Raw genomic sequence first — 25,682 nt, 5'->3', positions numbered from 1 at the left:
TTTCACTGTTAAGTAGATATGCGAGAAATATTTAGCAAAAGGTAAGAAGGTGTATGTTGCGTTTATGGATCTGGAGAAAGCGTATGATAAGAGTTGATAGGGAAGCGATGTGGAATGTGATAGGGTTATATCGAGTTGGTGGAAGGTTGTTACAAGCAGTGAAAAGTTTCTAAAAAGGTAGTAAAGCATGTGTTAGGATAGGAAATGAAGTGAGTGATTGGTTTCCGGTGAGAGTGGGGCTGAGACAGGGATGTGTGATGTCACCATGGTTGTTTAACTTGTATGTTGATTGGGTGGTGAGAGAGGTGAATGCTTGAGTGCTTGGACGAGGATTGAAACTGGTAGACGAGAATGATCATGAATGGGAGGTAAAAAAGTTGTTGTTTGCGGATGATACTGTACTGGTTGCAGACTCGGAAGAGAAGCTTGGCCGATTAGTGACAGAATTTGGAAGGGTATGTGAGAGAAGGAAGTTGAGAGTTAATGTGGGTAAGAGTAAGGTTATGAGATGTGCGAGAAGGGAAGGTGTTGCAAGGTTGAATGTCATGTTGAATGGAGATTTACTTGAGGAGGTGGATCAGTTTAAAGTACTTGGGGTCTGTTGTTGCAGCAAATGGTGGAGTAGAAGCAGATGTACGTCAGAGAGTGAATGAAGGTTGCAAAGTGTTGGGGGGAGTGAAGGGAGTGGTTAAGAATAGAGGGTTGGCATGAATGTAAAAAGTGTTCTGTATGAGAAAGTGATGGTACCAACTGTGATGTATGGATCGGAGTTGTGGGGAATGAAAGTGACGGAGAGACAGAAATTGAATGTGTTTAAGATGATGTGTCCGAGGAGTGTGGCTGGTGGATAGGGTTAAGAACAAAGTAGTCAGGGTGAGAAAGGGTGTAAGAAATGAGTTAGCAGCTAGAGTGAATATGAATGTGTTGAGGTGGTTGGGCAATGTTGAGAGAATGGAAAATGGCTGTCTGCTTAAGAAGGTGATGAATGCAAGAGTTGATGGGAGAAGTACAAGAGGAAGGCCAAGGTTTGGGTGAATGGATGGAGTGAAGAAAGCTCTGGGTGATAGGAGGATAGATGTGAGAGAGGCAAGAGAGGGTGCTAGAAATAGGAATGAATAGCGAGCGATTGTGACGCAGTTCCGGTAGCCCCTGCTGTTTCCTCCGGTCGCCTTGAATGACCGCGGAGATAGCAGCAGTAGGGGATTCAGCGTTATGAAGCTTCATCTGTGGTGGATAATGTGGGAGCATGGGCTGTGGCACCCTAGCAGTACCAGTCGAACTTGGTTGAGTCCCTCATCAGGCTGGGTGGAACGCAGAGGAAAGTTCCCCTTTTTTTCATTTGTTTGATGTCAGCTAACCCCCAAAATTGGGGGAAGTGCCTTGGTATATGTATGTAAGCTAGTATTTTCTGTTACTGATAAAATACAGCATACATTTAAAAAAATACATTGCGAAAAGTCTTAATGTCTGGTGATGTCTTATTTCTGGCGAAAAGAGAGGGATTCTTCAATAGGTCACCAATTGATATTAGTATTCCCATTATTGAAATATCGAGTTATCTTGGATCTGTATCGGTAAGAGTCCTGTACTACTTAGCACACATTTGATTCAATACCTAGGACAGAATCTATTTTATGCCAATTTTATTTCCTTTGTTTTATCTGTGACAGTAGATCGGTATTTATCTAATGAAAGTTCGCTAATAGGAAAAATATTTTCTTAGAAATATATATTCTTATACATTATAAAAATGAAATACCTTTGCTTTATAAGTTAGTATTTTTTTTTTATTTCTTGCAAGAAAACAGCGAATGGTTTTACATATGTCGCAAGTGATTCTTTGCCAAGTTCACGTGAAATGTCTGGTGATGTCATATTTATGGTGGAAGGCAAGCTGCCAAAGAGGGTGATTTCCTTTTGATTCATTAGAGTAATATTATCATTCCCATAATTGAAACAGAATAACAATACCAAGTATTTAAGTGGTCTGTACCAGTTGTTAGGAGTACTGTGTGTATTAGTGTTGTTTGTAAAATTATATATAAAAAGAAAAAATATATTATTCATCAACTTACTTATTTGTGCCAAGTAAAAGCCTTGCATGACATTGATCCAAATGCTCATCGATTTCAGCAATAACAACTGGACTAGAAAGGCACTCATAAAGGTTACTTGATAATGACAAACTCTCTGCTAATCGTGATAGATATCGACCAATGTTATGTTCACCACAAATCTGCAATAGAAGAAGATATTAGGATAGCAATAGATGCATTTATTGACATACAATATAGTGACAAATACACTAACAGTGCATTATAATGTTTAACTTTATAAAAATATCAGTAAAAATTACTAGGAAAATTATATAGTATTGTACATTGCATATAGTATTGTACAATACTATATCAAAATAATAAAATAGAGATTTTCTTAATTTGTTCTAAGATTTCAGGCTTGGCAGTCAGCCCAAAATACATCATTAAATCATCCTTTATTTCAAGGTTAATGAAATCTTTACCACTGCCATAAGTAATCCACTGGACCATCTTATACTATATATTAATGAAATAAGGACATGGGCAGATTAATGGAATGAACATGTATTATCTAATGGCAATTATGTCTATCACAATTACAAAGATCTACTATTTCACTTATTTCAGGTTAAGCTTTTAACCCTCCTAATTTCTATATAAATGGAAAAGGTTTAAGGAAATAAATAAGAGTAAACATTTAAGATGAGAGACAGATAAGTACTAAGCTGCTCTAGTAACTTCACTGATATGAGAGAGATTCTCATATACATCCAAATGTACTCTCCGCTTCACAAAGATTTAGGGACCACTCCAACTCTGCAACATGCTCCTGATGACTGAGTGTGCCTGCTAGCACATTCTTCTTCCCAGGAATGTATCAGGTTGGCAGCTCTATGGTATGGATTGTCACCCAGACATGCATCCACTTCTTCAGCTCACAGAGAGAGCTCAAGACCATGACCCCTTGCATGTTGACGTAGTCTACTATGGTAGAGTTGTCGCTCATCAGCACTACCGAGTGCCTCCCCAAAACATTCTTAGAATACTTGTAGCACTAGAAAGGCTGCTTGAATTTCAAAGTCGTTGATGTACAGATGCAGTCCTTCTTCAGACCAGACACCTGAGATGACCAGAGCGTTCAGATGCGCACCCCACCCCTCTTTCGACACATCTGAGAACAGTTGCATATTTGGAGGCAGAGAGACAAGTGGGGCTCTACTGGTGAGGTTTTCCTCAATCAGCCACCTTGAGCCTGCTAATGCGATTGTCTGCTGCAATGTCAATCGGCATACAAAGTACTTAAGCCTCTGAGAACATTCGGTCTCGATCCTGTAGCAACTGCCTCTCTGAGGAGGCCAAGATCAGGGAATTATCGAGAACCTGTACATCAACAGACATGTCCTCTGCGAGTGGGCCCAAGCGGCTAACAAGATGAACATCCAAGTGAACACTTGGGGAACCATACACAGTTTGAAACAGTGTCTTGAATTGGTACAGCATATCGTAAGGAAAAGTGGAGATACTATCAAGAGATATGACAAACAGGCACTTGTAGGTATGTGTCCTACAGGTCCACTGAAAGCATTGATGGAAGACAGCACAGACCATACAGTTTCTATCCTGAACTTTGTTTGATGAACAAACGTGTTCGCAGGAGAGGTCGATGACTGGCCCCAAACTCTGCAGTTGAATTTACTAGGAAGAGTTGACTGAAGAAGCCCCGAGACTCGTGCCGAACAACTCTAAGAGCCTTCTTCACCAACATCCCTTCCACTTCAGTCAGCAAGGCTAGGGTTCTTAGCGATGTTAAATGATTTACCAGAAGCTTAATCGATAACTGAGATAGGGGGCCGGCAATCCTGAAAGGGTAACAAGTAGCCATCCTGAAGGGCACGCACTACACAAGGCTTGGCCCCATGTCCTTGCCAAGTCGTCTACGAGACAGGCATTCTCCTACTCTTGGTAGAGAGAGAGGGGGGGGGATACCACCATCAGTTTCTCTTTCTCTTCTCTCTTCTCACTGCCACACTTTATGAAAGGAACAGAATAGGGTACTCAAAAAGACCGCACGTATGGGCTTTTTTCGAGAAGAGGCTTGCATGCTATCTTCGAAGGGCATGGGAACTGTGTGTTGGATGAGGAAGTCTTGCAAAGCATTCCTCCAAGATTCCACCACTGCCTGCACATGACTCCTAAGAAAGAGAGAAGTGGCCTACTGCACTGACAAGTCCCTTATCAACAACGCCACCTCCGGGGTAACCTGTTTTGAGAAAGGGAAGACCACAGCGTCCCGTCTCTTTAAAACCCAGTTGGCCCACTGGTTTGCTGCCTGATGAGCCAGGAAGGTCAGCCTTCCCACCAGATAGCTTGAAACTCTTGTACTTCATCCATGACTTTGCAGTAGATAATCTCATCTTTGTGAAGTACATAAGTGCTTCTGACCACTCGTTGAGCCAGGAAACATTGTGGAGAGATGTCAGGGAAGACAACTCAATCCAGGGCCAAATCAACAATATTCGACCATGGCAACTTCAAAGAGGGCCAATCTTCATACCTTCACAAACAACTGTGTCTAGTGTTCATTGCGTGCTTTGAATGGTACCATACTGTCCATTGCGTGCTTTGAATGGTACCATACTCTCAACTTAGTCCTATGAGAACTTGGAGGAAAAAGGAGTGAGCAGCCAAAGACCTGGAAGGAAAGGAGATGGAGATTGCCAAGGCTCTTCCATCAACCAGAGAACAGAAAGTGTATGAACAGGGCCATATACTTCTGTTCTGACCAGCTACTGGGTAGCCAGAGTTACTGGGATGGCCAAGGCTACCTGAGCAGATGAGGCTACCATGGCAGCTGGGGCTGCCGGGATAGTCGGACGGGATGACACAAAAACGGGACACTGTATTGGGCATGACCAGGGAGGTGTGGCCTCGGACCCCTCACAGCCAGAAGCCACTTAGGTTCCATCTATCCCCTCGAGATAGAGATGGTGTTGAAAGGAGAGCAAAGACAACAGTCCCTGGGGACGGAGAGAGAAACCACACAGGTTGCTCTAACAGGAGCCACAACACTGGGACACACTGTTGGGGGGGGGGGGGCCAGGGGGCACACTCAAAGGGTTCTGCACCCTTGTAACAAGCAGGGAGGCACAACCACAGAAGGAGCAGGTAATAGCAGATGACAGCACAGCAGATGGGGTGGGATATATTGGGGAGGCACAACCACAGAAGGAGCAGGTAATAGCAGATGACAAGCACAGCAGATGGGGTGGGATACATTGGGGACAACATCTCCAAGTGCCAGTACCATTTTTGCCAGCATAAGTCACATTACAAGCCTTCAGTTCTTTTAGGATGGGGGGAGGAGGGGGGACCACAGGAGTCCCTGACACTGGGAGCACTACCAAGCCTTTCACCACTGGCATTCCTAGTATCATTTGGGACACTGGCACTGGGGAAACCCAGGGAGAAGTAGCCTTAGTTACAGGTTTCCTGGAAAAAGTCATGGAGAGCTTACATCAAAGACTGGAAGAATCCCAAGACTTCCTTAGGTTGAACTCTTCAACAGTCTGCACAGCAATAGGCAAGAGCTTCCAGCTTCTGAAGGGGTGCGATGAACACTGGGAGTCCCCCACACACCATCAAAACCCAAAAATCCCACCAAAGCATATCTAAGGGCTCTTTGCTTCTGAAGTACACTCGCCGGGGACCTTGCCAGGGGCGGCGGAAACAGTAGCACCGCCTAACGAAACTGAAGCAGCAAGACTTCTTTGGTGTCTTCCTAGGCATTGTCAAGGCAGAACCCGGAAAAGGCTTAGCTCGCTTCTTCCCCTTCAGGGGGTTATCCTGCCACTGTACATGAGGCCATGACCTACACTCGGTAGACGGGGATGACTGCAAACAATCATGCCCTTTACAAGATGCTCAGAGGGAGTGTGGACCTACAATCAGTTTGGTTGCTGCATCCATGCCTCCCTCAGCAAATATAAATATCCTGTTTCACTTCCAAATTCACAAGTCAATAACAGCATTCACTTCCTACAATAGAAAATTAAAAAGTTTGGTATAATGCTGGTAGCAAATGCGTACTCGTCAACGACCAAATAAAAAATGAAGCTCTCCAGCTTGATAACCACTTGATATCCATGTTTTAAAAACCTTCTCCAGATCATATTGAACCAATCTCCCAAATTAAAGGATGAGGGTTTGTATGTCATGTAGGGACAATTCTAATACTTAAAATCAGAGATTGTCATGAACATTTCAAGAGTGATTTCCTACTTTTGAGAAGTACTTGGTGATAAAATCAACTTCCTACCTATAGGATTTCAAGTATAAAAAAGAAGCAACTTTTTGTTTGTTATTTACTAAAATCTTAAGACAGGGAAAGGAGAATGAAAAGAAATCATTGACATTCTAAGGATAGGTTACATCTGAAAAATTGAAGGGTGTCCATCCAACCATGAGCTCTTAATACATTATAAAGGGGCTTCATGGTGTTGGAATGCTCTTTTACTAACTTCTTCCACCTTTTCAACTTGCTATCATTTAATATTAAACCACTATGAAATGGATGACTTGATTTAGCTGCAGATTGTCAATGGAGAAATTTCTAAAAATCATGTAAAAAGTGAACTAGTTTCTTTGATAATTTGAATAATTTTTTTTCTTTCAGTAATAATAGTCCCAAAACAAAATACACTGATCAGTCATTTCTTGACCTTTGAATCCCATAAGGCTTATTTTACGTCAATGAATTTTACTTCCTTCAGCCACATATGACATTTTTATATCCACTAATTTCATCCTTTTATCAATTATGATATTTTAATTATAAAATAAATTTTTGAATATACTTACCCGGTGAATATATAATAGCTGCAACTCTGCGGCTCGACAGACAACATACTTAAAAAAACTCGCGAGCGATCGCTATGCAGGTTGCGGGTGTGCCCACCAGCGCCAACTGTCGGCCAGATACCACTCTCGGATGTAAACAAAACCTTCAATTCTTCTCGTCCCGCTGCGTCTCTATTGGGGAGGAAGGGAGGGTCATTTAATTTATATATTCACCGGGTAAGTATATTCAAAAATTTATTTTATAATTAAAATATCATTTTTAAATAATAAACTTAGCCGGTGAATATATAATAGCTGATTCACACCCAAGGAGGTGGGTAGAGACCAGAGTTAATATGTTTACAGCGTATAAGCTAAGAGTTTTTTCATTTTGACAGTTATCAATATAACAAAACCAAAATAAATAGGTACCTGGTAAGGAAGTCGACTTAGACGATTACTCTGCCTTTTAAGTCTGTCTTCCTCACGGAGCCCAGCGATCCTCTTAGGATGCTGACAGACTCCCAGGAGCTGAAGTATCAAGGGCTGCAACCCATACAACAGGACCTCATCAAACCCCTAATCTGGGCGCTCTCAAGAAATGACTTTGACCACCCGCCAAATCAACCAGGATGCGAAAGGCTTCTTAGCCTTCCGTACAACCCAAAAAACAATATTAAAAACATTTCAAGAGACAGATTAAAAGGATATGGAATTAGGGAAGTGTAGTGGTTGAGCCCTCACCCACTACTGCACTCGCTGCTACGAATGGACCCAGTGTGTAGCAGTCCTCGTAAAGAGTCTGGACATCTTTCAAGTAAAATGACGCGAACACTGACTTGCTTCTCCAAAAGGTCGCGTCCATGATACTTTGCAGAGATCTATTTTGCTTAAAGGCCACGGAAGTTGCTATAGCTCTAATCTCGTGCGTCTTAACCTTAAGCAAAGATCGGTCTTCCTCACTCAAGTGTGAATGAGCTTCTCGTATTAACAATCTGATAAAATATGACAAAGCATTCTTTGACATAGGTAAGGATGGTTTCTTAACCGAACACCATAACGCTTCAGATTTACCTCTTAAAGGCTTAGTACGAGCTAAATAGAACTTAAGAGCTCTAACGGGGCATAATGCTCTCTCTAACTCGTTGCCCACGATCTTTGATAAGCTAGGAATATCAAAAGATTTAGGCCAAAGACGAGAAGGCAGTTCATTCTTGGCTAGGAAACCAAGTTGAAGAGAACAAGAGGCTTTTTCTGTCGAAAAACCGATGTTCTTGCTGAAGGCATGAATCTCACTGACTCTTTTAGCTGAGGCCAAGCACACCAGGAAAAGAGTCTTAAGAGTGAGATCCTTCAGGGAGGCTGAATGTAAAGGCTCGAACCTGTCTGACATGAGGAATCTTAGGACCACGTCTAAATTCCATCCAGGTGTAGCCAAACGACGTTCCTTAGAGGTCTCAAAAGACTTAAGGAGATCTTGTAGATCTTTATTGTTGGAAAGATCTAAGCCTCTATGCCGGAAGACCGAAGCCAACATGCTCCTGTAGCCCTTGATCGTGGGAGCTGAAAGGGAGCGAACTCTTCTCAGGTATAAGAGAAAGTCCGCGATTTGGGCTACAGAGGTACTGGACGAGGATACAGATACTGACTTGCACCAGTCTCGGAAGATTTCCCACTTCGATTGGTAAACTCTAATGGTAGAAATTCTCCTCGCTCTTGCAATCGCACTGGCTGCCTCCTTCGAAAAGCCTCTAGCTCTCGAGAGTCTTTCGATAGTCTGAAGGCAGTCAGACGAAGAGCGTGGAGGCTTTGGTGTACCTTCTTTACGTGTGGCTGACGTAATAGGTCTACTCTTAGAGGAAGACTTCTTGGGAAGTCTACCAGCCATCGAAGTACCTCGGTGAACCATTCTCTCGCGGGCCAGAGGGGAGCAACTAACGTCAACCTTGTCCCTTCGTGAGAGGCGAACTTTTGCAGTACCTTGTTGACAATCTTGAATGGTGGGAATGCGTAAAGGTCTAGGTGAGACCAGTCTAGGAGAAAGGCATCTATATGTATTGCTGCTGGGTCTGGGACTGGAGAGCAATAGATTGGAAGCCTCTTGGTCATCGAGGTTGCAAAGAGATCTATGGTGGGTTGACCCCAAGTCGCCCAAAGTCTCTTGCACACATCCTTGTGGAGGGTCCATTCGGTTGGAATTACTTGACCTTTCTGACTGAGACAATCTGCTAGAACGTTCAAGTCGCCCTGGATGAATCTCGTTACTAGGGAGATGCCTCGATCTCTTGACCAGATGAGCAGGTCCCTTGCGATCTCGTACAGAGTCAGTGAGTGGGTACCTCCCTGTTTGGAAATGTACGCCAAGGCCGTGGTGTTGTCCGAGTTGACCTCCACCACCTTGCCTCGAAGGAGACTCTCGAAGCTTATCAAGGCCAGGTGAACTGCCAAAAGCTCCTTGCTGTTGATATGCATGCTCCTCTGACTCGAGTTCCACAGACCTGAGCATTCCCGACCGTCCAGCGTCGCGCCCCAGCCCAAGTCCGATGCGTCTGAGAAGAGAACGTGGTTGGGTTTCTGAACTGCTAGGGGAAGACCTTCTCGTAGACTGATATTGTCTTTCCACCAAGTCAGACAAGTCTTTATCTTTTCGGAAATCGGGATCGAGACCGCCTCTAGCATCTTGTCCTTTTTCCAGTGAAAAGCTAGATGGAATTGTAGAGGTCGGAGGTGTAGCCTTCCTAGCGAGACAAATTGCTCCAGGGATGATAGCGTTCCTACCAGGCTCATCCAATTCCTGACTGAGCAACGTTCTCTCTTCAACATCTTCTGGATGACGAGCAGGGCTTGATCTATTCTGGGGGCCGATGGAAAAGCCCGAAAAACTGGACTGCGAATCTCCATCCCTAAATACAGAATAGTTTGGGATGGGATCAGCTGGGACTTTTCCAAGTTGACTAGGAGTCCCAATTCCTTGGTCAGATCTAGAGTCCAATTGAGATCCTTCAGACAGCGATGACTGGAAGAGGCTCGGAGAAGCCAGTCGTCCAAATAAAGGGAGGCTCGGATGTCCGATAAATGGAGGAATTTTGCCACATTCCTCATAAGCCTCATAAATACGAGAGGAGCCGTGCTTAGGCCAAAGCACAGGACCCGAAACTGGTACACCACATCGTCGAAGACGAATCTCAGAAAAGGTTGGGAATCTGAGTGAATGGGGATGTGGAAGTAGGCGTCCCTTAGGTCGAGAGAGACCATCCAGTCTCCCTTTCTGACCGCTGCTAAGACTGACTTTGTGGTCTCCAGGGTGAACTTCGTCTTTGTGACAAAGACATTCAGAGCACTGACGTCTAGCACCGGTCTCCAACCTCCTGTCTTCTTTGGTACTAGGAAGAGACGGTTGTAAAACCCCGGTGATTGAAGGTCCAAGACTTTGACCACCGCTCCCTTCTCTAGTAAAAGAGACACTTCCAGTTTCAGGGCTTGTCTCTTTGCTTCCTCTCGGTACCTGGGAGAGAGATCGATGGGGGACGTCGCTAGAGGAGGTCTGCGTACAAAAGGGATTTTGTACCCCTCTCTGAGCAACCTCACAGATTGTTGATCTGCGCCTCTCTTCTCCCAGGCTTGCCAGAAGTTCTTGAGTCTGGCACCTACTGCTGTCTGAAGTTGCGGGCAGTCAGACTCTGCCCCGCGAGGACTTGGATCCTTTCCTCTTTCCTCTCTTCCCTTCGGCACGAGCACCTCCCCTGCTGGGGGCTCTGCCACGAAAGGGCGGAATAAACCTGGACGCTGGAGTGTCTATCCTAGGTCTAGCAGACAAGGCAGGCAAAGGGGGAACTTTGCGAGCCGAGGACGCAACCAAATCGTGGGTGTCTTTCTGCACTAAAGACAAGGCTATTTCCTTAACTAAGAGTTCAGGAAACAAGAACTTAGACAAAGGCGCAAAGAGTAGCTCAGATCTTTGACAGGGCGTCACTCCTGCTGATAGAAAAGAGCACAAAGACTCTCGTTTCTTTAGGACTCCTGACGTGAATGAGGCGGCAAGCTCGTTGGATCCATCGCGGACGGCCTTGTCCATGCAGGACATGATGAGTAAGGAGACATCCCTATCGGCTGATGAGATTTTCCTACTCAGGGCTCCCAAACACCAGTCTAGGAAGTTAAAAACTTCAAAAGCCCTAAAGATGCCTTTAAGTAGATGGTCCAGGTCTGAGGATGACCAACTAATCTTCGAGCGTCTCATGGCAAGGCGACGGGGAGAGTCTACAAGACTTGAGAAGTCGCCCTGGGCAGAGGCAGGAACTCCCAAGCCGAGAACTTCTCCCGTGGCATACCAGACGCTCGATCTAGACGAGAGTTTAGATGGGGGGAAGGCAAAGGCCGTCTTCCCTAAACTCCTTTTGGTTACCAACCAATCGCCTAACAGCCGTAAAGCTCTCTTGGAAGAGCGCGAGAGAACGAGTTTTGTAAAGGCTGGTGTGGCAGCAGGAACGCCTAAAACAAACTCAGACGGCGGCGAACGAGGAGCTACAGAGATAAAGTGTTCAGGGAACAACTCTTTAAAAACAAGCATGACTTTTTTAAAGTCCATAGATGGTGGAACTGCTCTAGGCTCATCTAAATCTGAAGGCTGATCCTCAGGCTGGGGTTCAGCAACGTCCTCATCTGAAAGTTCCTCATCTGATAACTGATGAGAAAATGGCAAAGGTGTAGGCAACGTTTGACCCGCAGCGTCCGGCCGCACTGGTGCATAAGTGACGGAGCAGGACGCAGCGTCCTGAAACTGCTGAACAGTCTGGGAACTGTCAACAACAACAGGTGCGCGAGGACGCACAGCGTCCACCCGAGACTGTTTAGACCGTCTGGGTTGTGCAGTCAACACCGCACTGGGTTGCGGAAGTTGACGCACCGCGTCAAAACAAGTCAACTTTGATGGTTGGTGAACGTCCTGAACGTCACCAATCGCATCAGTGAGTTGCCTAACGTCAACGTGCGGCTGGAAATCCACACGGGACCGCATCGGGGGAGGTACAACCCCAACTGGTTGACGCGAGAAAGCTACATCAACGTCAACAGGACGCAAAACAGAACGCTTGGATGGCTGACGGCCAGGGTCTCCATGAGAAAAACGGCTAGGTTCAATGGAAACCTTCTCTGCGTTGTAGTCTTCCATAAGGGACGCAAGCTTAGACTGCATGTCCTGCAGTATAACCCATTTAGGGTCTACGGAAACGGGTGCGGTAACAGACGGGGTTAGCGACTGAGACGGCACAACTTTGCCTTTCTTAGGCGGCGAGCAGTCATCAGATGATGGCAACGGGTCCGAACTGTCCCAGTGACTACATCCGGGACGTTGGACTTGTCCTGAAGGGACCGACTTGCGTTTCAAAGGTCTAGAGACCTTGCTCCATGGTTTCTTACGTGAAACGGCTTCGGACGACGAGGTAAAAATGGGCTCTCTCGTCTTATGGTAGGGGCGATCTTGACGAGATACGCCTGATACCAAAGAGGGAACGTCTGTTCGCTGATCAAGGCCTCTCGAACCCATAAGTCGTACGACATTGCTTCTCCCCTGGGCTTGGGAGCTTGCAAGAGGTCCCGGACTAGGTGAACGACAGGCACGAACAGACGAACCCTCGGTCGCAACACTGTTCACAACACTTTGCGTAACACTAAGCACTTTCCCACTTTCCGCCGTGGCACTTTGGCACTTGAGTTCCTTTACGTCAGCCATGAGTTGATTACGGTCACTTGCTAAAGCCTCAACTCTCTCCCCCAAGGCATGAATAGCACGCAACATGTCTTGCATAGACGGCTCCTGAGTGCTAGGAGGGGGGTTGGTTAGGAACAACCACTACAGGGGAAGGATTAGGTTCAGGGGCATGTGGAGAGGAAAAATCTACGGACCTAGATGAACTTCTCCTTACCCTATCTCTCTCTAGTCTGCGTGTATATTTATCAAATTCGATCCAATCGAATTCCGAAAGGCCCACGCATTCCTCACACCGATCTCCCAATTGACAGGTTTTACCCCGACAATTGGAACAAACAGTATGAGGGTCGAGAGAAGCCTTTGGAAGACGCCTATTACAGTCCCTAGCATTACACTTTCGAAACTTAGGAACTTGAGAAGGGTCAGCCATTTTGAATTAGTCAAAGAAAATTCCAAAAACGATCTAAGTCATCAACAAATAATCCGATTCAAAAAAAGAGTTCAAGAGTTTACGTTGAAGAAAACACCTGTACTGCGAAAGCTCAAACCAAATTAAAGTACTTCACCAAATATGATGGGAAAACTCCAGGTTCTACAGCGAGTAAAAGTACGTCTTGTCGTCAACGTCGACAGAGAAGAATTGAAGGTTTTGTTTACATCCGAGAGTGGTATCTGGCCGACAGTTGGCGCTGGTGGGCACACCCGCAACCTGCATAGCGATCGCTCGCGAGTTTTTTTAAGTATGTTGTCTGTCGAGCCGCAGAGTTGCAGCTATTATATATTCACCGGCTAAGTTTAATATTTAAAAATGCATATATTTCTACTTTTCTTTTATCAATGAAAAGGAAAGTTATTCAAACACATGATAAAAATAATTCTTGGTACTCGATGATTTATTAAAATGTCCCATAAAATGCTCTGGGGCTTGTGATAAATTCATTTCTGCAGAGATGGGATTGAAAATTTACCTATCATTACTTGACACATCATTTAGCAAAGACTGGATACTATAGTACTGTGCGATGTTTCCTAGTTTTCTTAGAAGTTTAAATTAAGTGTAAGGAGTAATTAACTTAATATTAACTATTGTGTATATAATTTTACTCCAGTTATTAATATTCTTATATTTTAACCTGTTTGCTTTTCATTCATTTTAATCTTTTCTCCATTAAAAAATCTTATAAATCTAATTACATTCTTGTGAAAATTGAAAATTGCTGATACATTAAAACATCACCTGAGTAGCTGAAAGAGGAGAGACTGATAGGGATGGTAAGAGGGATGTCGGACTATCACCATTCTGTCTCCAAACTAGAGTGAGACAAACATCGCAGACACTTCTATCGACTCCTGAATTTTCACCCCAAAACTGTTGGAGCTTCTCAGAAACTTCCTGTAAATTATATGTACATTAACAGTACTTAACTTAAATAAAAAAAAAATGTGGTTGAAGAAATACAAATTATACAGAGAAAGTATGTTGAAGCTTTACCTTGGCAAAATCCCAGCTATTAAACCATGAGTATCATATCTAAATTAAAGAGTAAAAAAATTATCTAAAAATTAGATCATGTCTGAAGAATAAAATTTTTCCTACTTATTTCTATATTAATTAGCTAAATATTGTTATGCCTCAGTTACAAAGAAATAAATGAGATAAGAATGCCTCACTATGCAATACAAGTATTTGGAAGACTTGAATAATATTAGACATTACAATCATGTATTGTAATATACTTCAAGAACCAAAAGTAATCATACTATATATCAATAAATAATTCTGCTTACCTTTACAGTGGAATGACAATGGACTCGCATACAGGTTTTTAACTTAGAAGAGATCACATTTGCCAAAACACGAATACTATAAGGAGGACGCCGAGGATCTGCATAAATCACAATATCAAAAAGCTCACCAGGCTTTGGAATACCTGTAAAAAAAATTAGTTACGCATTTATTTCATGATACGAACTAATTATGTTTGAGTAATCGGAACTGCTATGAGCATTAAATTTATAATTTACATGAAGTAAGATGAGATTTTGAAACCCATGAAAAAAAAAATTTTTGGAACTACCTATTCCATGGCTAAAAAGCAAACTTCAGCTATGCACAGGTTTGTGTGGCAATGTGGGACGAAGATTATTATTCATCAAAATTATTTAGTTACTTAATCCTTCTATACATACAAAAAATAAATAATTTTTTCGTACTTTCAAAGTACATGTAGTAAAACTACTATTGAGGTTACCAGTCATAATAAAATGCGCAATATATAACATACAAATTTCAAGTAGTATTGTTTTAAAGCAAGATTTCTATGTGATTGGCTTCATATGACTGCACTTCTCTTAAAGAGAAAAGAAGATACTTTGACAGTGCAAGGACTGCAAAATTTGTATATGGAAATTATGCAATTAGTTATTTACGACACAAAGCATCTCATTTATAGTGTATATGCTTTCTAAAACAAAAAATACAGAAGTTTGAAGTCGAGTAGTCAAATCTAGTATGTTATTAGATAACAAAAACCTTTTCTCTATAACTTAGAGCTAGACGTTCTTCATACAACAATCCATATATCATCAGGTTGCTATTTACTTCTAATTTCATTTCAACATCTAGCAAATGAAATTTATAACATTAAATCTACATATAAACTTTAAATTTCTAAAACTTACAAGCTAAAGCAAACTTCAAGTTATATAACCAATGATAAACATGTCTGGGGTACAGGCCTCAGATTCAGATTAACTGATTTCGATCATAATGAGAATACTTGACGACTAAATTATTCATCACTATGCAGGTCGAAATTAAGACAAAACCAGAAGTGTGCCCAAAAATGGTTGGCAAAATGCTAATAGCCATCCAAGGGGTTCTGGGAGAGCGAAGAGATGAACTAGGAACTACAAAACAAACGATAATGTGAAGTCTTAGATGAGGGTACAGAAATGCACATTGAGTGTCTTTTCTAGCTATAACAAGCTGATGTGATGAAGATAACAGCGTCTTAAGATTAATAGGGTTTACTTTATAAAATTAGTTTGAAAAAAATATTGTTTAATTACTGTAAGCTATGAAGCTACAGAAATGTTCTGTACAGTAATCCAAATGAGATGTTACAAGTACATGCTATAATGAAACACAGAGAAACAATGTGGGTTCTACTCAAAGTTCTCTATAGTATTCCTCTGGCCCATAGTTACATTGCATCTTGCCTTTAATTTTTATCCATCCCCTATGGTATCCTCTCAACCCACTACTGTACATAACTTTAATTTCTCTTGCTCCAATTTTCACCCGATTCAAAAACAAATCATATGTCTATGAGCTAGGTATTAATAAAATAAATAACTGCTAATTATAATTATAACCATATCACAAATTCTTTCAATCATTTTATATTTTTACTACACACCTAAGACCCTTAATAGGAGTATGACTTCAGCGAAGATGGAAAGGCTGTTAAACTTCTTTAATGAGGTAAACAAAACTGACTATTGGGCAGAAGGTAGGCAGGGTAGGCATTTGATCTAGAACTTGTGGGGTGATTGAAGTAGGGCAGTGTAACTCAAAAGGTCTCAGCTTTGTATAGTTAGGAAAAATACAAATCGATTAAAAAATTTGTGATTTGTACCTATCCATAATAAAAATCTTCAACCTTTAACAGCACACTCATCCTTGGGGGGGAGGAAGTCCCGAAGACCAATCTGGCTGGTTTACTGACCCAGGGAATGTCAATGCAATTTGGTCTTGGAGATAATAAAGTGATGACTCCTCTCAACCTCCAAACAGTCTGAGCATGAAGATGTCTAGGCCGCTACCAAGAGACTTATACTGGTCATAGAAGTTCTGTCTGAATGTACGGTCATTATGAGAAATGAGATGCATACATTTCATTCATCCTTCCCTAGTCTGGGAGAATGGCAGAGATACTTCAATACAGGACTTGTCTGTAAAGAAAAGTTACTAAGTCATGAGTCTCGCCTGCATCTAGTGCCAAATCCAGCATAAAACAGAAAAACTGCTTCACCCCAAAGGATAAAAAGGAAGAGGAGAATGGCCAGATATTCTACTTCACCTAGACTTATGTCACAACTGCTAACTGTCCCATAAGGATGCTAGGTTTGCAACACGACTTGAGTAGCTACTTTTCAGCCATTATTATTGGTTTTCATGCGAAATCGTTCTATCTCTTTCTCTGTGCACGTGTGTGCTCGCTCCCGCAATCGCATACTAGTAGTTCATTTTTAAATCTTCATAAAGTATTTAATTTTTAGTTCAATATTAAGCCTTATACAGTATTTCATTAGACATTATTGTGTTTAATATTGGACGAGGGGGCTGGGAACTCCCTCTCCTGTATTATAATCCTGCGAGACATCAAATAGGTGGAGCTGGGGGGAGAATGACTGCTCCCCGCACTCTAGTTTTGGGGTGTTTGAATGTGCGTGGATGTAATACGATAGAGAGTAAAAGATGTGAGATTGGAAGTATGTTTAGGAATAGAAGGATGGATATATTTGCTTTGTGTGAGACAAAGATAAAAGGGAAAGGTGAAGTGAAATGTCTGGTAGAGTGTCTGGGATTGAAAGGGGAAGAGCAAGAGAAGGTGTTGCTTTATTGCTGAGTGAATGGATGACAGGTAAAGTAGTGGAATGGAAGGAGATACCATCTAGGTTAATGTGGGTAAGGGTTAGGTTGGGTAGGGAATGTTGGGGTTTTGTCAGTGCGTATGGGCCAGGTTGTGAGAAAAGTGAAGAGCGGAATGAGTTCTGGAATGAATTAACTAGGTGTGTAGAAGGACTGGGTAGAAGGAATTATGTAGTTGTCATGGGTGACTTAAATGCTAGAGTGGGCGCTGGAGAGGTAGAAGGTGTCATTGGGAAGTATGGCGTACCAGGTGAAAATGAGAGTGGTGAGAGACTGGTAGATATGTGTGTTGAGCAAGAGATGGTGATAAGTTCTAGATTTTTCAAAAAGAAGGATAAAAACAAGTAAACATGGGTAAGAGTGGCAAATAGAAGAGTGGTAGAAAGGGCTTTAATGGAAGATTGAAAGACATGCACATTTTTTGGTGGAAGGAAAATTAATTATTATTATTATTATTATTTGCTAAGCGACAACCTTAGTTGGAAAAGCAGGATGCTAAAAGCCCAGGGGCCCCAACAGGGAAAATAGCCCAGTGAGGAAAGGAAACTAGGAAAAATAAAATATTTTGAGAAAAGTAACATTAAAATAAATATTTCCTAAATAAACTATAAAAACTTTAAATAACAAGAGGAAGAGAAATTAGATAGAATAGTGTGCCTGAGTGCACCCTCAAGCAAGAGAACTCTAACCCAAGACAGTGGAAGACCATGGTACAGAGGCTATGGCACTACCCAAGACTAGAGAACAATGGTTTGATTATGGAGTGTCCTTCTCCTAGAAGAGCTGCTTACCATAGCTAAAGTCTCTCTTCTACCCTTACCAAGAGGAAAGTAGCCACTGCACAATTACAGAGCAGTAGTTAGACCCTTAGAAGAAGAAGAATTGTTTGATAATCTCAGTGTTGTCAGGTGTATGAGGACAGAGGAGAATCTGTAAAGAATAAGGCCAGACTATTCGGTGTATAGGTAGGCAAAGGAAAAGAACCGTAACCAGAGAGAAGGATCCAATGTAATACTGTCTGGCCAGTCAAAGGACCCCATAACTCTCTAGCGGTAGTATCTCAACGGGCTGCTGGTGCCATGGCAAAAGAGTGGGGAAATAGAGTAGGTGGATGTAAAAGGAAGCTAGTGAGGGTTGAAGAGCAAATAAAACCATGGGTAAAATGTAAATATCAAGAAAGGTTGAAAATAGAATATGATAAATTGAATGTAAGAGAAACTGGTAATTTAGAGGAGGAGTGGAAGTTAGTAAAAGAAAATTTTGTTGGGATTGCAAGTGATGTGTGTCACGAAGAAATTTGTTGGAGGCAGCATGAGGAAGGGCAGTGAATGGTGGAATGAAGGAGTGAAGGTAAAAGTTGAAGAGAAAAAGAGGGCTTTTGAAGAATGGCTGCAGAGTAATAGTGTAGAGAAGTATGATAAATATAGAGACAAAAATATGGAAGTAAAGCGCGAGGTAAGTGAGGCAAAGAGGGCAGCTGACCTGAGGTGGGGTCAGGGATTGGGTCATTCATATGAAGAGAATAAGAAGTAGTTTTGGAAAGAAGTGAAGAGAAAGGAAGGCTGGTTCAAGAATTGAAGAGACAGTGAAAGATGGAAATGGAAGGTTGTTAAAAGGAGAGGAGGCAAGGAAAAGGGTGGGCGGAATATTTTGAAAGTTTACTGAATGTTGAGGATAATAGGGAGGCAGATATAATTGCTGTTGCAGGTGTTGAGGTGCCGGTGATGGGAGATGAGAATGAGAGAGAGATTAAAAGAGAGGAAGTAAGGAGAGCACTAGATGAAACGAGAGTAGGAAAAGGATCTGGTATGGACAGTGTGAGAGCTGAGATGTTGAAGGAAGGGGGCGTGACTGTACTTGAATGGTTGGTGAGATTGTTTAATATGTGTTTTATGTTGTCAATGGTACCAGTAGATTGGGTTTGTGCGTGTACTGTATCACTATATAAGGGTTAGGAAGATGTGCATGAGTGTTGTAATTCAAGGGGTATTAGTTTGTCGAGTGTAGTTGGAAAAGTGTATGGTAGAGTACTGATTAATAGGATTAAGGATAAAACAGAGAATGCAATCTTAGAAGTACAGGGTGGTTTTAGAAGAGGTAGGGGTTGTATGAATCAGATTTTTACAGTTAGGCAGATATGCGAGAAATATTTAGCAAAAGGTAAGGAGGTGTATTTTGCGTTTATGGATCTGGAGAAAGTGTATGATAGAGTTGATAGGGAAGCAATGTGGAATGTGATGAGGTTATATGGAGTTGGTGGAAGGTTGTTACAAGCAGTGAAAAGTTTCTACAAAGGTAGTAAAGCATGTGTTATGTTAGGAAATGAAGTGAGCGATTTATGGATCTGGAGAAAGCATATGATAGAGTTGATAGGGAAGCAATGTGGAATGTGATGAGGTTATATGGAGTTGGTGGAAGGTTGTTACAAGCAGTGAAAAGTTTCTACAAAGGTAGTAAAGCATGTGTTATGTTAGGAAATGAAGTGAGCGATTGGTTCCGGTGAGGGTGGGGCTGAGACAGGGATGTGTGATGTCGCCATGGTTGTTTAACTTGTATGTTGATGGAGTGGTGAGAGAGGTGAATGCTCGAGTGCTTGGACGAGGATTGAAACTGGTAGACGAGAATGACCATGAATGGGAGGTAAATCAGTTGTTGTTTGCGGATGATACTGTACTGGTTGCAGACACAGAAGAGAAGCTTGACCGATTAGTGATAGAATTTGGAAGGGTGTGTGAGAGAAAGAAGTTGAGAGTTAATGTAGGTAAGAGTAAGGTTATGAGATGTACGGGAAGGGAAGGTGGTGCGAGGTTGAATGTCATGTTGAATGGAGAGTTACTTGAGGAGGTGGATCAGTTCAAGTACTTGGGGTCTGTTGTCGCAGCAAATGTTAGAGTGGAAGCAGATGTACGTCAGAGAGTGAATGAAGGATGCAAGGTGTTGGGGGCAGTGAAGGGAGTAGTAAAAAATAGAGGGTTGTGCATGAATGTAAAGAGAGTTCTGTATGAGAAAGTGATTGTACCAACTGTGATGTATGGATCGGAGTTGTGGGGAATGAAAGTGACGAAGAGACAGAAATTGAATGTGATTGAGATGGAGTGTCTGAGGATTATGGCTGGTGTATCTCGAGTAAATAGGGTTAGGAACGAAGTAGTGAGGGTGAGAACGGGTGTAAGAAATGAGTTAGCAGCTAGAGTGGATATGGATGTGTTGAGGTGATTTGGCCATGTTGAGAGAATGGAAAATGGCTGTCTGCTAAAGAAGGTGATGAATGCAAGAGTTGATGGGAGAAGTACAAGAGGAAGGCCAAGGTTTGGGTGGATGGATGGAGTGAAGAAAGCTCTAGGCGATAGGAGGATAGATGTAAGAGAGGCAAAAGAGCGTGCTAGAAATAGGAATAAATGGCGAGCGATTGTGACCCAGTTCCAGTAGTCCCTGCTGCTTCCTCCGGTGTCTTGGATAACCACAAAGGTAGCAGCAGTAGGGGAATCAGCGTTATGAAGCTTCATCTGTGGTGGATAACGGGGGAGGGTGGGCTGTGGCACCCTAGCAGTACCAGCCGAACTCGGTTGAGTCCCTTGTCAGGCTGGGAGGAATGTAGAGAGGAGAGGTTCCCTTTTTTGTTTCATTTATTTGATGTTGGCTACCCCCCCAAAATTGGGGTAAGTGTTTGGTATATGTATGTATTAAAGTATGTTTCTATTCTATTTATCGATTCTATTTTTCAATAGAAGACTTCAACCAAGTATCCAGATACTCCTTTTGTTGTTTGCCTTGATGTTTCTTCCCGCTATGGGATAATCCTCGCCACTCACTCAAAGAGGCAGGTTCCTGGAACCAACAATGTCTCACACAAGGAGAGAAATGGTAGGAGTTACACATATGCACCTCCTATCGATCAGACTTCCTGGCCTCCTTTTATGATGTCTTATATGCATTCTTCTTCAGAGGTGCTAAAGAAGACTAATCAGAGATGTGACAAGGGAGAAGTTTGTTTTCTCCAGAGTCGTACCAGCCAATGACAATGCTCTTATGGGGAAGAGGCTACAATAGCACAGCCAGATGAGCATCCTTAACACCTTTCAGAATCAGTAGACAATGAAGTTGAGAAGGTCGGGGCCTCTCCTATTTGCAATCATACGCGGAGGAACTCGTCTTCCAACGAAGCATCATCAATATCCAAGGAAAGCCAACATCCTTAGGTTCACATCGTTGTCATCACCACACACACGAGGGATAGAAAAGCAACCGATATAATGCCTAACAAGAACAAGTATGTTGGATAATGGTGGCAAGCAGCAAAAGAAACTGTAAACAAATACAGTTATTAGGAGAAACTGCATATCCTTGGCTTCTTTCATTAATATCCCTCGAACATGACTGTCTGCAAGACCATTTATTCAAACAAAGAAAAAGCAAGATTAAAACAGTCAGAGGAGAAAGCCAGCTGAAATCAAAGTGAAAGTAATGCTACCTGTTTGGTGGGCGGGGACTATCCGCCACCTGACAGCCAGCAGTTTTTACCTCATTAAAAAGCTTAACAGCTATTCAAGGTTCGCTGGAGTCATACCCCTATTAAAGGTCGAAGGCTTGTATTGCACAAAAGAAAAAATTTAAACTAACCAGTAGCTTGAGAGGGTCGAGAGGCAACAGATTCTTCTAAAGTGATGCCCATTTTTGAAGCTATGTGAGCAACTTTGGACTGGAGGGCAGAGAGTCTATCTAGAATCAGCTCCTGACGTTTTGTGAGGGCTTCTACAGTCACACCTCCCCCAGATGATGATTGTTCTTTTCGTCTAAACCTGAGTAATTAAAGAGCAAAGTGTTAGATGGTTGAAAACAGTCATAAATATACTAATGTGATGAGTCAAAATTTTGCGTATTTATGATTCATGCCGATGTTTTTATAAGTTAAAGGAAGATGGATATGAGAAGCTTTAAAGAATGAAAACTTCTTAATATGTACATCATGGAAGAGAAAATGGGTGAGAATAATAGTTTGATAGACTGTACAAGAGTACAAAGTGATTTAAGTGCAAGTAGACTTACGGTATTCTATGACATTCCAAGGTTATCATTAGGAAAATATTATCATTAATTGTTCTGTCAAAGAAAAGAAGACCACCAAAAAAGAAAGAAAAATAAAAAAACAGAGAGAGAGAGAGAGAGAGAGAGAGAGAGAGAGAGAGAGAGAGAGAGAGAGAGAGAGAGAGAGAGAGAGAGAGAGAGAGAGAGAGAGAGAGAGAGAGAGAGCAAATTTCATAAACTTTTTTAAAAATTATTGAGTACAAACTATAATACCCTTTGAGAATGATTTCTATTCTAAATCGTTCAATGCTAGTATTCAAAAGTAATGATATAAGCTAAAAAGAAAAGGATGATATCAAGCAGGAAGATATATAATAAATAGGGAAATTATTTGAAGAAATTAAAAAAACATGTTTTAAAAAAAGGAGAAAAAGTGAGGGATAATATGATTCTAACAGTAACATAAAACTATAATTCATAAAGCTGCACTATAAATTTTAAAATAAAAGACAAATATTTATCATATTTACTACTAAAACTCAATTAGCATATAAGGAAGAAAAGTTCCCCCAAAATCAATAAAATTATAAGCCTTTAAGATTATATTGGATTGGCATATGTAACCCAACATAGAAAGGTACAGTTATTTGTAACTAAATTCCTGGTTAAACAAATAGACTGCACTCTATGTAATGACGATTAACATCTTGAGTCTACTATCATGAAAAGTGACAGATTATGATTTACATAAATGTGGAAGGGACTACATTAAAAACATATGACAAACAATCCTAAATCATTGTTACTTTGGGGTAGGGCATAGAATTATAGAGAAAAGCTATCCTTTAATTTGAAATAAATGTTAAAACAACGCACCAACATATGTAGGCAAAGAGGAATATCGTTAAGACCATGATAAAGCAGTTTAGGCCTATGTAGAGGGCAAAATGATACAAGAAAAATTTTAAATATTAATCATAAAAATTTCTGTACACTGAAATTTCTAATGAAAGTAAAGAGAATTTCATATATTAAAAATCAGCTGATCCCAGCACCAACTTCCATGCCTCACATAACCTTAACTTTGTTCTTATCTTACCCTAAAAAGTTATTCAATCCACATCATCAGGATCATTCAAAACTTACTCATTACCATGCATGAATAATAGATGAATGCTAAATACTGTATAGTAAATGTTCTCTATTAAAAAATACACCTAGAGAGATTCACACGTCACATTAACAATCATGCACAATATCTAATCTGAATAAAATAATAAAAAATTATGCTATGATTATATCTGGACATGATAAAGGTGTAAAACAGACAACTAAAGAAAGTAACATGCAAATAAAAGGAATACTAGATTAATTTCAATAATGTTTAATTTTTTTCATATTTTGTATGCACATGATAGTTAACTGTGAGACAGATACATGAAATAAGCAATATTCCTTGTCAATCTCTCTGAGTTTACATTTTACAAAGTACAGCACAATATGAGATTTTGACAAAGGAAAAAAATATTCTTAGGAAGGTGCTGTGTGATCTACAAGGACTTTCCTGAAAATTCTTGAAATACAATCAAGATAATTACAGTAACAGGAATCACACTTTGGTTATCACTATTTTCATTTTGAATAGCGTTAACATTAATTGAATTTTGGATGAATGCACCGATAATTGAGTTAGCAAATTTGTTTATTTCTGAATAAAATGGCGTTGTTAGCCGTTGTTCCGCTTCTTAAAACATGGACGGTATTTAGCCGTTTTATCTTTCTAATTGAATAGTAAATTTAAATTCCTTGATATCAATTTTATAATTAGTTTACACCTACAGTAGGTTATCAATTTTAGCATGGGAGTGTATATATATAGAGTGAAGGCTGTGAAATTGAAATTAATTTTAGTCTAGTCTTGTTGTGGAACTATATGGATAGGCTAGGGTAGCCTAATGTTGGCCTCTGCTAGCTAAAATCATGAATAGTTTTTTATAGATACAGTGGTAAGTAACTGTCAGTACAGTAGTAGTTGTTTTTTCAGTAAAGATGATTCTCTGAACTTTTTATGTTATAATCAACAGTCCCTAGTTTCTAATCTTGGTGCAGTTAATCTTAAGATGAATCATCAGTTATCTTTGGCTTATACTGCAGTTTTATAATCTGATAAGTTTCAAGAACATGATTTTGAACAAGTGGATAACCCATCAATTTGCATGGACTAAGACTTCAATATTACAGAAATATGTAAGTGAATATAAAAAGATGCTGTGGAGAGGGGTTTTTTCCTTCCCCTCCCCCAAAGATCATGAGCGAGGGGGAGGAGCCAAGAGCTCTTCCCCTTAATAGGAAAATTTGTAGCCCATCCAGGTAGAGTTGGCCTGCATTATGCTTCCTTTCCACTTCAGCCTGCACCTGGGCCTTCCAAGGAAGGGTTCTGGGGGGACACTTCCTTCCATTCCTGTGGACTCGACTGTGGTAAGTTTCATATAGGTAGAAGACCTCAGCAATGAGGGGTTTGGGTTGGCGGTCGTCTTTATCGTTTTCCAGTGTTTTGAAACTTATCTCGACAGGCAGAGAATATAGTCTCAAAGGGATCTCGTTGCGTTGTGGATGTTAAAAGATCCTCCATGACACAGCTTTCCTCTGACCAAAACCCTGCAACTCAACTCCTTTGTAAGCTAGATGCAGAAAAAAGGAGTCAGAAAAGCGCAGGTTTTGTTAAAATTCCAGGACAGGCTATTCAGCATACCAAGAAATACCTTGCAGAAAGAAAAGTGATCCTCAACATCTTTATCTCACAAACATCAGGTGCGACAAATTTAAATGAAATCATCCTGCGGGTCTACCAATTACAACTCTGTGGGGCTTGGACCTGTACTGTAATTCTAAGCCACTTATTGACACATCCCTATTGGTCACCACTTTCGACCTTACCTAAGGTTTCGGCTTGGGAGCGAGGTATACAGATTTAAAGCAATACTGTTTGGCCTCAAAATTGCACCGAGTGTTTAAAAACCTATCAAGGTAGTGATTAACTTCTTTCGGTTGCAGAGAGTTCAGGCCATACCTTATTTAGATGACTAGTGGATTTGGGAATAAAAAAAAATTAGGCCTCAAATACACAAATCAAGACTATTTCCAAGAAGAATATATCAGTATTTAGATCTTCATTGGAATATGGTGAAGCCACACTAACCCTAACAAAAGCATCTTAATAAAGAATTCAAAGCAAGGTCAGGAAAATAATTTATTTTTTTATTAGGATATGGCATTAAGTTTTCAAAATGCTGTCAATAACTTTGATTAGACATCTGCAAAATATAGGCCTAATCATATGCTTTCTGTTATGAATCTGCATAATAAAACCTTTTATCATACATTTCAACAGTAAATGCATCACAGAATATCATGC

At 41.2% G+C, this 25,682-nt stretch overlaps 1 protein-coding gene across 1 annotated transcript in view; it reads right to left on the bottom strand.

The window, feature by feature from the left end:
• The window catches only part of alpha-PheRS (phenylalanine--tRNA ligase alpha subunit), a 108,862-nt gene that overhangs the window by 15,941 nt on the left and 67,239 nt on the right, over positions 1-25,682 (bottom strand). The window contains exons 11-14 of the mRNA XM_068362282.1: positions 21,863-22,041; positions 14,374-14,516; positions 13,823-13,978; positions 2,076-2,236 (exon numbers count right to left, since the gene is read on the bottom strand). Coding sequence (XP_068218383.1) covers positions 2,076-2,236; positions 13,823-13,978; positions 14,374-14,516; positions 21,863-22,041 — 639 coding nt within the window. The remainder of the gene's footprint in view (positions 1-2,075; positions 2,237-13,822; positions 13,979-14,373; positions 14,517-21,862; positions 22,042-25,682) is intronic.

The sequence above is a fragment of the Palaemon carinicauda genome, chromosome 38 (genome assembly GCF_036898095.1).
Source record: "Palaemon carinicauda isolate YSFRI2023 chromosome 38, ASM3689809v2, whole genome shotgun sequence".
Classification (NCBI taxonomy): domain Eukaryota; kingdom Metazoa; phylum Arthropoda; class Malacostraca; order Decapoda; family Palaemonidae; genus Palaemon; species Palaemon carinicauda.
The sequence above is the reverse complement of the archived record's forward strand: the minus strand, read 5'-3'. Positions and strand labels throughout refer to the sequence as shown.